Raw genomic sequence first — 13,947 nt, forward strand, 5'->3', positions numbered from 1 at the left:
CTTTCTTTCTTTCTTTCTTTCTTTCTTTCTTTCTTTCTTTCTTTCTTCCTTTCTTAATAACCCACTGAGTTCAGTTAGTGCTCTCCATATATACTGGATATAGGGTTGTCTTTTGACTCATAGGCACTCTACCTCCCCTAGAAGACACCACCTGCCAGAAGTTCCCTAAGCTCTTCTTTTATCTGTGCTTGAATGTTGAGTGGCTCTACCTTGTATGGGTCACCTACAGGCAATCAGCTACCATGAGTTCATAGATGCAATGGCCCTGTTGTGTTTAGAAGACATGGTGTTGTATCAGTCCTCTGGAACTGGTGGCTCTTATGTTCTTTCTGCCCCACCCATAGAGAGTAGATTAATAGTACTCTTGGTACTTGAGGGAACAGTTTACCTGACACCCTCAAGAGTCTCCCTTCAGCAGTGACCCAAGACCTCATGGCCAGGTGACTGTCTACCTGCATCCTGTCCAGCATATGGAAATCCCCTCCCTCTTCCTTCATTTGCATCTTGACACATTCCATAGTGATACTGGAGTAGATCAGATGAGCTTCTTTTGGTATCTAAAACATAGATTATCAAACAAAAAGGTAGTGCTAGGTATGGGGTGCTTTCCTTGGAGCTGGTAGCCAGGGAGCTCCCAGAGTCTCTAAAATAATTGCTCATTGCTCCTGATTGCCCACCAGAACACAATGGAAAGATCCTATTGGTGAAGTCACTACATTGTTCAGTCACACGACTTGAAGAAATCAAGCTGGTACTGATCTGGAGGCTTCAGGCTGGGTAGCTTTCATAGTATCAGAAGGTTCTAGGGAAGATGCAGAGCGATCCCACTTGGTTTCCTCCACACTCTCCTTTTAGCATTGTATCTGGATTGTTTAAAGAATGTTTTGACTTTGACTAAGTTCATTGTGATGTTTCTCTATCTCTGTTCCTGTTCCCCCCACCCCGTGTGTGTGTGTGTGTGTGTGTTGTAAATGATTGAAACTTGGATCTCATGTGTGGTACACAAGCACTAAACTTGGATCTCATGTGTGGTACACAAGCACTTACCACTGAGCTGCATCCCCTTCTTGCCTTCTGCTCTTCTCTCTCTGGTCATAGTGGCCTTGCCTTCATTCATCCATCCATCCCCGCCCCCACACTAATATATAGATGCTTCCAGTACAAATGCCCAGGCATTTGCTATGCGTGGAGACTCAGGCTCTGAAAACCCCTATGGAAAAGTAAGAAACCCAGAAGACTGTTGAGTCACTGATGCCTCATGCTCATTTTTTTGGTCCCTTTCCCACACAATCCAGGGTCCACAGGGCTGAGGCTCTCTTCCAAAGATAAGCACAGTTAGTTCTTCATTAAATGAGGAAGACAAGAGGGAAAAAAGGAGAAAATACAGAAAATCTGTGAGGGATGGCAAACAGTAACCTTTATATTCTTCACCAGGCTCTAGAGACTGATTTGCCACGCTTTGTAAGAAATTGCCAGCAGGGAAAGCTGGATGGGGGAGGGAGTGTGGGCTTAACATACGGAAGCTCTGGGTCCAATCTTTGGGGGTAGAATGTGGAGATTTCCAGTACCCACCCCTTCCTCCTTCCTGTCTCTCAGGAAGAGAGGGAAGAAAGGATCTAAAAGCATTTGTAGTGGTGCTACAAATATATATATATGTATATATACAAATATACAAATATATATACAAACATATATACAAATATATATATATTTAGTATATCCAAATTTATCCTATATAAACACAGTATACTTTGCAAAGGATATCCTAGAAGGATAAACTGGAATAAAAAACTGGAGTAGAGGGGCTGAAGGGATGTCTCAATGACTGAGAACAGGTACTGCTCTTACAGAGGATCAGAGTCCAAGTCTCAGATCACAGCATCCGTAACCTCAGCTCCAAGAGACTCTGTGCTATCTCACAAGGGACTCACCCTCACAAGGGACTGAGTTCGTGTATATAAACCCACATTCAGATACAACATGTACTCTTAAATTTAACCTAAAACTTGAAAACAAGCAACCCCCCCCCAAAAAAAAACCTAAGCAAATGATGAGGAGGGATAGTAAGATACTCTGAGAATTTGTTTCACTATTTCAAAGGTAAAATTTTACAGCTGTGATGGCCTCCTGATTTTCTACTGATATATTCTATGTAGAACGATCAGGGGCGCTGGCTAACATTCTATAAATTCTCCACAGGAAACATGCAACTCAAATGTGAACAAGTCATTGTAAGGTACCTTAGGTTTAGGATAAGGTGAAGGAGACAGTTAAAGAATCTGATGTTTACATAGTTTTCTTGTCCTTAAAGATTTAAAATTGACAAGTATTCTCTCTACTAGGTTATCTTGCTTCCTAGAAGGAATGCAAGCAGACAGACAGGGTTTTCAGTCCCATTTATATAAAATATCAGCACCTCGGCGTCTAACCAGGCTGGAGTAGTGGAGTCTTGGGACATAGGCACTGACCACCTGTCTTTATTTTTCTGTGCCTGCTGAGTAAGATCTCTACCTCCAGACTCGGTGGTTAAAAGTCTTTTCTTCCTTCCTCACTTTAAACTTATATTCTGCTTTGTCACAAGTATGTCCATCCACTAAGAGCTGACACACTTCTGACATCGCTAAATGGAGGTAGCCAAAGCATCCAGGAAGTACCAGAAAGACCAGCTGCTCAATCTGCAGCAAGGTGGCCAAGAGCCAGAGGATAGGCTAGATTGTAGGGCCCCAGGCGCTCACCTGGCCTTACTCTCTGCCCTTTCCTACTCAGGGAACGGCCGCGCCCTGGCCTTCAGACTCCGCCCGACTCCCGCCCCGTAGGTGTTTGAGGCCTCGGGCGGCGGCTGGGACCTCATAGTCTGTTCTCTGCTCGCAACCCGTCCGGAAGTCGAGAGTCTAGGGTATGCTCTTCGGTGGGATAACTGAGGCGTGGGGAGCTGGGGACGCGGGCGGGTGTGGCACGCGGCGAGAGCCCTGTGGTCCTGGCTCGGGTTCCCTCTGCTGCACAGCGGCTTCAGTGGGCAGTGACGCAGCTGAGTGAGTCGCCCTGAGGTCCCGGCCATCTGGTGGCATCGCCGCCCTCCCAGATCTGCCAGCGTCCTTGGAGGAGGCGGCTGGCGAGGGATGGGGACAGCGCGGAGCCGGCCCGGCTGCTGCGCCGGGTCCCGGGGCTACAGGTGACCACGTATGACCCTCGATCCCGAGAGATCCTGGAGACCCCGGAGACGCAGGCTGGTGACGCACTATGGCGGGCGTTGGGATCTGGGAGGTGGGGGACGGAGAGAGGCCGAGCGCTGGGTGCTCAGGCCCCACTATCCTGTCCAGTGTGCCTGAATCTCCCAGGGGCACGGCCCAGGCTGTGCTGGAAGTTGTGACAAATCCTCAGCACCAGGGAGGCCTGCAAACATAGATACTGTGAGAAACAATTCCAGATCTTTGGTTTCTCACCACCCTTCTCCGCCCCTCCCGGCCCCCCCCCCACCTCCCCCACACACTAAACTCACAAATTTGATGTCTGTCAGGTTAGGAGAAGGTCATGGCCAAAGTTTTGACAGGGTTTCTGTGCCAGATGAAACTGGCATATGAACTTGTTTTTTCCACCCTCGTATTTTTGATGGACCCAGAGCCTTGTTCTGCTGAGCAAATTCTTTCCTACCGAGACACATGCCTGGCCTTCCTCCTTTCCTCCCCTTAGGTCTGTTTTGAGGATCAGAAGTATACACAACTAGCATTCATGTGGTGTCAGGAACACTGAGTGTGAGGGAAAGTTGGGTGAGGTTTGGCACTTATTTTTTGACTGAGAGGCAATTGCTTGTAATAGGACTCTTCCAGAGGCTGTTCATTTCCTTCCCCGAGTGGCTTAGGAGTTGGGTGTGGGATCTGATATATCAAGTAGCCTTGGGTAAATGTATATGTCAGGGACTGTGGTGCTGGGGCACACGGGATGATTGCTGTTATCAGTATACATGGGGTGTGTCCTAGTGTTTTATGGCTGTCCTGAGTAATTGTATCCGCTGTGACTTGTGTCATCACACAGAGAGGGTGTGTTTGGGGCACTCTTGGCTCCCTATACCTGCATGTCTCCCCATACGATCCCATACATGGATTTCACTTTTAGTCACCATGAAGCAGCAATCAAAATCTGATAGAAAACATTGTAGGAGAACTGAGATGTATTGCTATATACCTATAATCTCAGGACCCAGGAGGCTGAGGCAGGGAAATGAGAGCTTGAGGCCAGCCTGGGCTGCGTGTGTGTGTGTGTGTGTGTGTGTGTGTGTGTGTGTGTGTGTGTACATATACTCCCTTTTCTTGTTTTCTAAACAGTATGGTAACAGGGATAATTTATCTAGCATTTACATTGTGCTGGGCATTTACTCATCAACATAGCACTTAAAATACACAGCATCATTTACACTGGTTAGGTCAAATATTAAGTTATTTTACGTAAGTAAGTTGAGCACTTGAGGATTTTGGCATCTTCAGATATCAACTGATATTCTTCAGATACTCAGGAATGACTGGCTACTTAAAGTTCTATTAGTCATTTTCCAGTCTAAAGTACCTTTAAATTAGTTTTAAATGAATATATTTTCAGATGTTAGAAACCAGAATAACAATATTCTTTCTTAGAATGTGATTGGACAGTGTCGCATCAAAACATGGGAACAAATAATAAATCAAGAATATGTTTGGGTCCAGAACAGATGATACAGGCAAAGAGGTATGTTCTCTAGTATTCACAGAGCAAGCGTCCAGGAGTCCTGACACTAATATGGCCAGTAAACACTGGCTGTATGAAACATTCATATAATGAAAGAGAAGAGTAGTAGGATTGAGTGCAGAGATGAATGCCTCCAAGTGCCAGTGGGTCTCAGAAGAGTCAAGTGCATGAGAACTTGCAATGATGATCTAATTTAAAGCATGGCCCATGGGGGCCTTAAAGGAAGCATCTATCCCATCTTGTCAACTGGTGTGTTCAACCATAGAAATTTGACTTTCTGTTGTTGTTGTTTCATGTGTGTGTGTGTGTGTGTGTGTGTGTGTGTACATGCATGCACACATGCTTATGCCATATAGGTGTAGATAAACATGTTTATTGACTTGCATATGAAAATCAGAGGCTAACTTCAGATATGGTTCTGTTCTCTTCACTTTGTTGAGATGTGTCCTATTTGCCACCGAATTTGCTAAGCTCCTGACTTATGAGCTTCTAGATACTCTCTGTCTCCGCCTCCCATCTCACAGGGTTGTAGATATGTGCCACCTTGTCTCACCTTACATGGGTGCTCAGGCTTCAAACTCAAGTCCTTACAGTTGCATGGCAGACGCTCTATCCACTGAACCATCTCCCCAGCCCAAATCAGCACCAGCATTCAATCTATTCTCCAAGCAACACAGTTAGTACTTCACAAATCCCCTCCTGAAAGAAACCAGGAGGGGAACCATTTTGTGCCCTTGGTCTGGAAGAGTTCATCATAGCACCTTCTTGTTCCTGTAAAGTCAGAAAGTTTGAGTCCAACAGTTCGGGGCAAAGCAACCAGTATAAAGGAGTTCTCCATAGCCATACGAACACCAAGAAGAAAAAAAATGCCAGTTCATTAGAAATGTTTATAAAAAGGCTTGACTCCATGAGTAAATTCAAATGAAGCAAGTAAGATGACTTAAAAGGCGCAAAAGAATTCAGCAGTGTTTATACTCCTAGGAATGTTAAAGCTGTGCTGTGTATTCTGTCTGTTCTTACTACAGCCGGGTACCCTTCCCTTTCCTGTAGCCTATTACTTCTTCTTCCCTTACTCTGTCAGTTCCCAACCAGCTTAGGGAGGTCTTAGAACTGTTGTACTGTCCGACAGGGAAGGGAATTGACAACGGCTTGTGGATGATGTGAGCACTAACAGGCCCTCCTCCTACGGTTGCTTGCTTCCAGCCTGCATGGCTGCTTCTGTGACCCTCCAAGTTGATGGGTCCTCAGGTGCCTATTGTCCTCTGAGCCAGTTCCTTCTGGTTCCTCATGTATTGATTTCTGCACATAAGAAAGACAAGGCTGAGTCAGCCCAGCAGGACTGTATCACTTCCTGCATGTGACCTTGACTAACCAGGCTGTTTTTTCCTCCTTTTGTTCACTGAGCCAAAACATCTCAGTGTGAGTGAGAGTGAAGATGTATCTTATACTTCAGCCTGTATTTATGTGATTTTAATCCCTCATTCCAGCCTCACCATCATGGATCCTCTACGGGAAGCAAATGGAACCTTTGCCTTAAACCTTTTGAAAATACTGGGTGAAGACAGCTCAAAAAATGTATTTTTGTCACCCATGAGCATCTCCTCAGCCCTGGCCATGGTCTTCATGGGGGCAAAAGGAACGACTGCAAGCCAGATAGTTCAGGTAAATGCCCCATTTCACAGCAGATATATACCACAGATTGTCAATTGAGCTGGTTTTATACATTCTCAATCTCAAAGGAAAAAAAATTTCATCTTGAGGAACAACTGGGAAGAAATGACAGTGGTTGGAGAGGTGAAGGGGATGATGTATTGTGCTTGTTAAGACCCTTTCACTGCCTCACTGGTGCTTACTGTGTGTATATGACGGTTAGCTTGAGTAAAAACACCAAAAGGGTGGCATCAGGATCTCTGTGGTCCCTTCTGTCTTCTCTCTAGCCCTAATGAATCTCAACTGTTTACAGGTAAGGAACACTAGACTGATCTTGTCCTAGGACCTTGAAGTTTCTTCCCAAATGGGCTCAACCTTGGCTGAGAGACCAGGGTCGGATCCATTAGGGCTCTTCTTGGATATAATGCTTTAGCTACAGAGGTGCATGAACTGCAGAGGCAGACTGTCCCAGCCTAAGACAGGGAGACAACCTTGGGCAGGGACTTTGGATTCTGGGTTAACTCTTCACAGTACCTTTTCATTTTTATAAGACACAATTGTGTTTGCTCTTTCCTCAAATTGCCTCCTGCTAAAAGAGAGTTAGGGCCTGCCAGCTTGCCTTCAGTTTGAACTGTCTCTCATTTAGATCCAAGCTATTACAACCACTGATAGGCAGTTCATCTGTTACCTATGGGAGTAGCTGAAGTCATTCCCGTAGCTTTTCATTAGGCTTGGAAAGTCTAAGGAGGTATATCTAAGGTTCAACACCTAGGTGTTCACTGTTGGCTGGGATCCTGCTTCTTATTCAAGCAGCTTTATGTGGTAGCAGTTACTCCAGTATTTTCCATGTGGCCTCCTGCAGGATGGCTTGGATTTCCTTCTAAGTTCTCAAAGGTGGTAGCTGCCAAGCCTTTTAAAGCCCAGGCCTGGAATATGGTCACTCTCCTAAATTCTGGTGATCAGACAGTGCTGGAGTCAGCCCATACCAAGAGCAGGGAAGAGACTGTATGTCCTTGTTCAGAAGCCAGGTTCACTTGAGTGACAGTGGGTCTGGTTGGTAGCCATGCTTGAAGCCAGAGCATCATTAGTGACCATGAAGAGCTGAGTTTGTGAAAGGCCATTTCTGTCCAGACCAGGGCTGACAAGGTACAGAGGAGGACCCTAGACAGGGAACCTTCAAGGTACTTTCATTTGTAACTAGGTGGGTTTTGAGTGGTAGCAGGATTCTGAGGATAAGTTTAGTGTTGACTCATTTCCTATAGCTGGGCCTGATGAAGATGTGTTTTTAATCTGTTCTGATTTCAGACACTGTCTTTGGATAAATGCAGCGGCAATGGAGGTGGAGACGTCCACCAGGGCTTCCAGTCCCTTCTCACCGAAGTGAACAAGACTGGCACACAGTACTTGCTCAGAACAGCCAACAGGCTCTTCGGGGAAAAGACTTGTGATCTTTTAGCAGTAAGTGTCATGCAGTACTCAGAGACAGTAGGCTGAGGATTCACCTTACTCCCTTGCCCACTAATACAGTTGTGTATTTGTTTGGACGCTTTGAAACTCTGTGTGAGTATATTCCTATTGTACAGAATGTTTAAATAAGAGCTATTCTCTAATTCTGTTCCTTCCATAAATAAGAGCTTCCACAAGTGAGGCTGATGTTTGTGTCCCTGCGCATACAGAAATTTAGTCGGTGAGAACTTTCCGTGTGTAGTGCCATTATGTGTATTATTTTTCAATGAGTTTCTTTTATTTCTTGAATATCACAAGACTCTGCCTCACTATTAATATTGCTATTGTTAGTGTGAGAGATGGAACCTATTGTTTCACACATTTAAGCTGCAGCTCTACCACTGACCCACACCCTAAGCACTGTTCAGAACTTATTATCCATCATAGGAAAAGCCAGAGTAGAAACGTATGGTGATGTAGTAAACCACTGACATGTGGGTAGCATTTAGCTTGTCCCCAGGGTGGGCTGTTACAAACAGAGTTATCGAATGTGGATTCATGCCCATGTGCATGCATTGCTGTCAGATGCATTTGTAAAAACAAAGTACAGCCTTAAGATTATAATATGTATTGTTCCATTGCACTCCCAAACTGCCAGCGATATCAGCAGAGCTTTTATTTCTATCCTTCTCTTGAGCTATGCACAATCTTATTCTTTTACATTTTGAGATTGGAAACTGTTTTTTTGTTTTGTTTTGTTTTGTTTTTTTGGAACATGCTCAAATTGAATGCCCCTAAATAAATAAAAAAAAAAAATCTGAAACCTGAAGACTCCTGAATCTAAATTACATCTGACCCTGAGCATTTTTGGTAAAGGAAATTCAACTAATATGTGGATTGTTCATTTATATACTCGGTGGACATTTTTGTGTTGGGCTATCTTCATTTTTATTACTTTATAAGGGATTTCCTTTTTGTGATGTTTGAGATCAGTCTTCCTTTTTTATTGTGATTTTCTAACCTATTTCAGATCTCCACTGCTTTAAAATGATGTGATTTAAAGGAGTGTAGCGGAGTGTCAGGTCAGATAGCAGTAAGTTCTGTGCACTAGCTTGTTTGTTTATTGCATATTATTTTACTTTCTTTGCATCTGTAGTGGCTTTTTATGTTATTATCATTTTTAGGCTTTTTTTATATGAAGAAAAACAAAACTTTCAGCAAACAAATGATTAGCTTACTTATTCTTTTTTTGGTGACTTTTTAAAGAAAAAGCATTGATAATTTGTTATTTTCATATGGATCTCAACTAGGTTTAGTAATATTTTGAGTTACTTCTTATTAATTTCATCATTAAAGATTCCAAATCCTAAGCCTGGTGAGGTGGTACATGCCTTTGATCCCAGAGGCAGGCAGATCTCTGAATTTGAGGTTAGCCTGGTCTACTGAGTGGGTTTAGGACAGCCAGGGATACACAGAGAGACCCTGTCTTGAACATCATTTTTGGTGGGGGAGGCAAAAATTCAAATCCTAATTGCCATATGCAATTAGATTCTTCCTTAAGATTCATTAGTTGTTGCTTAAAAAATAGTAGCGTAAACTGACAGTGCACAGTGTATTTCAAAATTGTACTATCATTCGCAGGTATAACAAGGTGTCAGTATGTGAGCAGCCTGTATTCTCTTTTTTCTCTCTCTCTCTTTTTTTTTGTTGTTGTTGTTTGGCTTTTTTGGGAGACATTTCTTGTACCTTAGAGTATCCTCAAATATAGCTATGGATTACTCTCAAAACCTAACCCTCTTGCCTCTACCTCCTCAGTGCTAGGATTACAACATGTCTCCACCTCTGGGTTTATGTGATGGCAGATTTGAATCCAGGATTTTATGCAGAATAGATAAAGACGGTACAAACTGAGCCATGGCCTAGCCCCTTAGACTGTTCTTAGGCTGAGAAATTTTAAAGCTGTTTCAGATGTAGAACATTGAAATTGGCAGAGCACAGACTGTGTAAGGATTAGATGAATTGTTCTATGAATTTCACCTTTGCACTGTACTGAGAAGTCAGGGATGGCATGTAAAGCATTGGTCATGAAAAGCATCTATTAAAGGGCTGATAAGTGGCTTATCAGTCAAGAGCCCTTGGCTTTTCTTCCTTCTTTTCAGCTTGGGTTCCATTTCTAGCACCCACATGACAGCTCACAGCCATCTGTAACTATAGTTCTGAGGAATTTGAAGCTATTGTCTGACTTTTACAAATAGGTACACACATGGTACACTGATATACATGTAGACATAATATTCATTCACATAAAATATGTAATAATAAATAAAACAAAGTAGACTGTCCATATCTCACATTGACCCTCTGAGGTATAGCCATCGCTGTCTCCTCATTTACAGGCTTTGAGGGGGTGTAGGGAGACAAGCTGTGCTACGGTCATTCAGCTGATACTCAGACTGTGGTGTTGAAATCCTGTATCATAATTCTGTTTTCTTCAGGGACTAGAGAGGGTGCTCATTTGCTAGATAAAATTCCTGGTATAAAAGCAAAAAAGACCCAAGTTTAGATCCCCAGCACCCACATAAAAACCCAGCATGAAGTTTCATGACTATAAGTTTAGTACTAGAAATTAAACAGACAGGTGGATTCCTGGAGTGCACTGGGCAGCCTACCCAGTTTAATTGATGAGCTCCAGATTCAGTGAGAGGCTGTCTCAAAAAATAAGGTACAGAGCTCTTGAGAAAGATATTAATTTTCTAACCTTCACATAGACTTCACTTACACTCATGCACACATATGTACATACCTACATGAAATGTACATTTGCCACACACATAAATGTATAAATGAAAATTCAAACAATTCTCTCAAATAAGAATTAAATATGTAGCTATGAGATGAGCTGTTTCATAGAAATATTGAGAAACAATTCTATATACACTTGTAAAAGTAATTTTTGGACTTTTCTATAATATTCTAGTTCCCAAGTATCAACACAGAGACCCTTATATTTATTAACAAGCATTAAGCACTATAGCTGGGCAGATACTTATCTATTTCAGCCCTCTATGGATGCCTTCTTCCTAGCCACATGCCCATTACTGGCCATCTTAACCTTGCCCTGGGGTCATCTTCTGCATCAGTGTCCTTAGGATGATTCCCTTGGCAACCTGCTCATGGCGAATGCTCATGGCCAAATTTTCTAATGATCCATTTTCTTTCCCTACTAGAGGCTCTCTCACTGGGATTGCTAGTCCTACCTCTTCTCTGGCCCAGCTTTTTTCTTGATCAGGATTTTAGTAACCAATCAGAGGTGATGGAAAAGAATTTTTACACATCACTGAGACAGTAGATGCTCCAATGATCATGACAATGCAAATGTGCTAAGACCTCTGGGCACAGAAATAAGTATCTGAATGCACAGTGCACAAAACTATTCCCAAATACACAGTGTTAACATGATTTTAGCCCACTTCCATTGTACTACGTTTTCTGTTGTAACATGGCAGAATGTGGGTGGTCATCAATGTCATTGTCACTTCATAGACCATACCAACAAGTGGCTTGACTTTTATGTGTCTCATGGTGCTGGTGGTCAGTGCCCTGTAAGGTCCTGTGCACGGCAAGCAAATCCTTCACTATTGCACTGCACCACTCGACCCCAGCATCGGCTGTGTTTTTGAGAATTGCTCACCCCTGTAACTGAGCTGCCTGCCACAGTGACCATGAACACATAGCTCTTCAAATTCCATATCATGAAGTAAAATAAATTAAAATGATATACTCATTTTCATAGCTTCTATGGCCATGTCCCTGGTGTTCTGTGACTGTAGGGGACACTACTTTGAATGATGCAAATTTGTATTCTTTTGGCATAGAAATTTGTGGTAGAAGGTCCAGGCCATGCACAGCACAGAGGTGTCATAGCTCTTGTGGGGTTAACCCTCACTCTGCCAGTGTGGTGGCCTCTTAGAGTGACAGCAGTGTGATGCTGCATCTGAGGCTGCTCCCAGTGACCTCCGTGAGCATCAGCTACTACCTCAAGGATCTAGCTGTTCATCGTGCTTTTTAGTGATCCTCATATGATCCAGCACCTTACATCATTCATAAACTAAGGGTAATGCTGGAAAGCTTGGAACAGTAAGGGAGAATTTTGTATTCTTTCCACATATTTGTTTTCATTAAATTTTAATGATTAACTTCATTTAATTTTGATCATCTGCCTTTGGGCATTGGGAAGGAGGCTGTTGGTCCTAATCACTTTCATGGCTGTATAACCATGTTACTCTGTCTCAGTCTTTCAAGGATTCCTGCCGCAAGTTCTACGAAGCAGAGATGGAAGAGCTGGACTTTCAGGGTGCTACAGAGCAGTCCCGACAGCACATCAACACCTGGGTAGCCAAAAAGACAGAAGGTGAACACAGAGTTACTCTGTTTTGATTGTGTTTAGTGCTGAGATTTGACTGCAGGGCCCTGAACAGGCTGAGTAGGATCTCCTCTGCCGCTGAGCCACACCCCATCCGTGTTAAGTAGTCAGCTTACTTTTTGAAAAATGGTACAATTATTTGTTTGTTTGTTTGTTGTGAATTTGTATGTGTCTGTGCACACCTGCAGTCAGGACAACACACAAGAGTTGGTTTCCTCTTTCTACCACTGGGTCTTAGGGATTCTATTTAGTTCTTCAGGTTTGGTAGCAAACATCTTTACTTGACAGACCTTTCCTCTCTCTCTCTGGTTTTTTTGTTTTTACTTTTGTTTTTGTTTTTTGCTTTTTTTTTTTTTTTTTTTGAGACAGTCCAATGTGTGGCTTTTACTGTCCTGGAACTCACTCTGTAGACCAGGCTGTCCAGGAACTCAGGGATCCGTCTCTGCCTCCTGAGTGCTGGCATTAAAGGTGTGTGCTACTATGTCCAGCCCATAAATCAGAACTCTTAAGCTTTACCCATCACAACTCCTTTTTGTCTGAGAAATTTTTATATGACCTTGTAAAATATACAATACAGGTATACATTATAGTCTATAGAAATGTGTTTTAAAACAACTCATTGGTATACCTATATTTGTTATAATTAAAGATGGAGCCAAACTTTCATATTAATGAGGGAGAAGAGTTTATCTAAACACTATATAACCCAAAGAGATAATAAATTTAAAGCTTTAAAAAAGTCTCATATATGTTTATGCCTGTATAAATTTATGTGCATCCTGTGCCTTCAGGTGCTTGAGAGTCTAGAGAGTGACAGATCCCTGGAACTGAAGTTATAGGCAGTTGTGAGGCACCTAATGTGGGTGCTATATGAATTTTTAAGCATTCAGTCATCTCTTCATCTTCCCAAAGATGTAATAACTTGATGCTTACTTTCTGAGGGTAAGAGTATGAGAGTACGGAAAGTCTGTTTTTCACAATGAAGCCATTCTATCTATAAAAGCAGAAAAGTTTGTATGTAGTCATAGATGTTGCATTTCTAACATGATGGTTTTGAATATGAGCTGATATGTTTGACTCAGTGTTTGTTGGCATTGTATTTCATAGCACAGCACAATGGCATGCAGTACAAAATGTTCATGTATGTCAGGACCAAGGTCACAATGAAGTGATGTGAAGCAAGATGGAGCCGCTGCCATAAGCACCTTGAGTTCATGCATTTGAATTTGAATGAAGCTCTGGTTATTGTGTGTTCAGAATGCTTTGACTGTTGGCAGTTTTCTCAGTAACTACACATCAGGCAGTATGATCACAATTTGCAGTCTGCAGGGCTTTTTTCTAAGTAGATACAAACCTTACAAAGCTGTCTCTAAAATACTGTCAGTGTCTGACACTTTGCCTAGCTCTTTCCTGTTCTTTTTTATTTTTACTTTTTAAAGACAGAGGCTCACTATGCGTTGCTGGCTGACTTTGTTATGTAGACTGGGTTGGCTTCAAACTCACAGAGATGGGCCTGGCCCTGGCCCTGACTCTGGCTCTGGCTCAGGCTCAGGCTCTGGTATTAAATGGTGTCTCAGTACATCTGGTTTTCCCCAGCTTTTAACAGTGTGTCTGTGATGTCTCCCAATATTTGATACACGACCAACCTGCTATTTCTCCCATCCTTGGTACATGCTTCCCTTCCTTCTTCCCTCTCCGCTCCCTTTCTT

At 42.8% G+C, this 13,947-nt stretch overlaps 1 protein-coding gene across 5 annotated transcripts in view; it reads left to right on the top strand.

Moving 5' to 3' along the window:
- The window catches only part of LOC114617572 (serpin B6), a 109,846-nt gene that overhangs the window by 60,279 nt on the left and 35,620 nt on the right, over positions 1–13,947 (top strand). For 2 of the 5 annotated variants that reach the window (XM_028763162.1, XM_028763158.1), the window contains exons 1-4: positions 2,810–2,896; positions 6,207–6,381; positions 7,675–7,827; positions 12,109–12,226. In XM_028763162.1, coding sequence (XP_028618995.1) covers positions 6,217–6,381; positions 7,675–7,827; positions 12,109–12,226 — 436 coding nt within the window. In that variant the 5' untranslated portion in view covers positions 2,810–2,896; positions 6,207–6,216. Of the gene's footprint in view, positions 1–2,809; positions 2,897–3,119; positions 3,173–6,206; positions 6,382–7,674; positions 7,828–12,108; positions 12,227–13,947 lie in introns of those variants that run through there. The other 3 variants (XM_028763159.1, XM_028763161.1, XM_028763164.1) reach the window with 2 other exon arrangements.

The sequence above is a fragment of the Grammomys surdaster genome, unplaced genomic scaffold, assembly GCF_004785775.1.
Source record: "Grammomys surdaster isolate TR1022 unplaced genomic scaffold, NIH_TR_1.0 137, whole genome shotgun sequence".
Lineage (NCBI taxonomy): Eukaryota > Metazoa > Chordata > Mammalia > Rodentia > Muridae > Grammomys > Grammomys surdaster.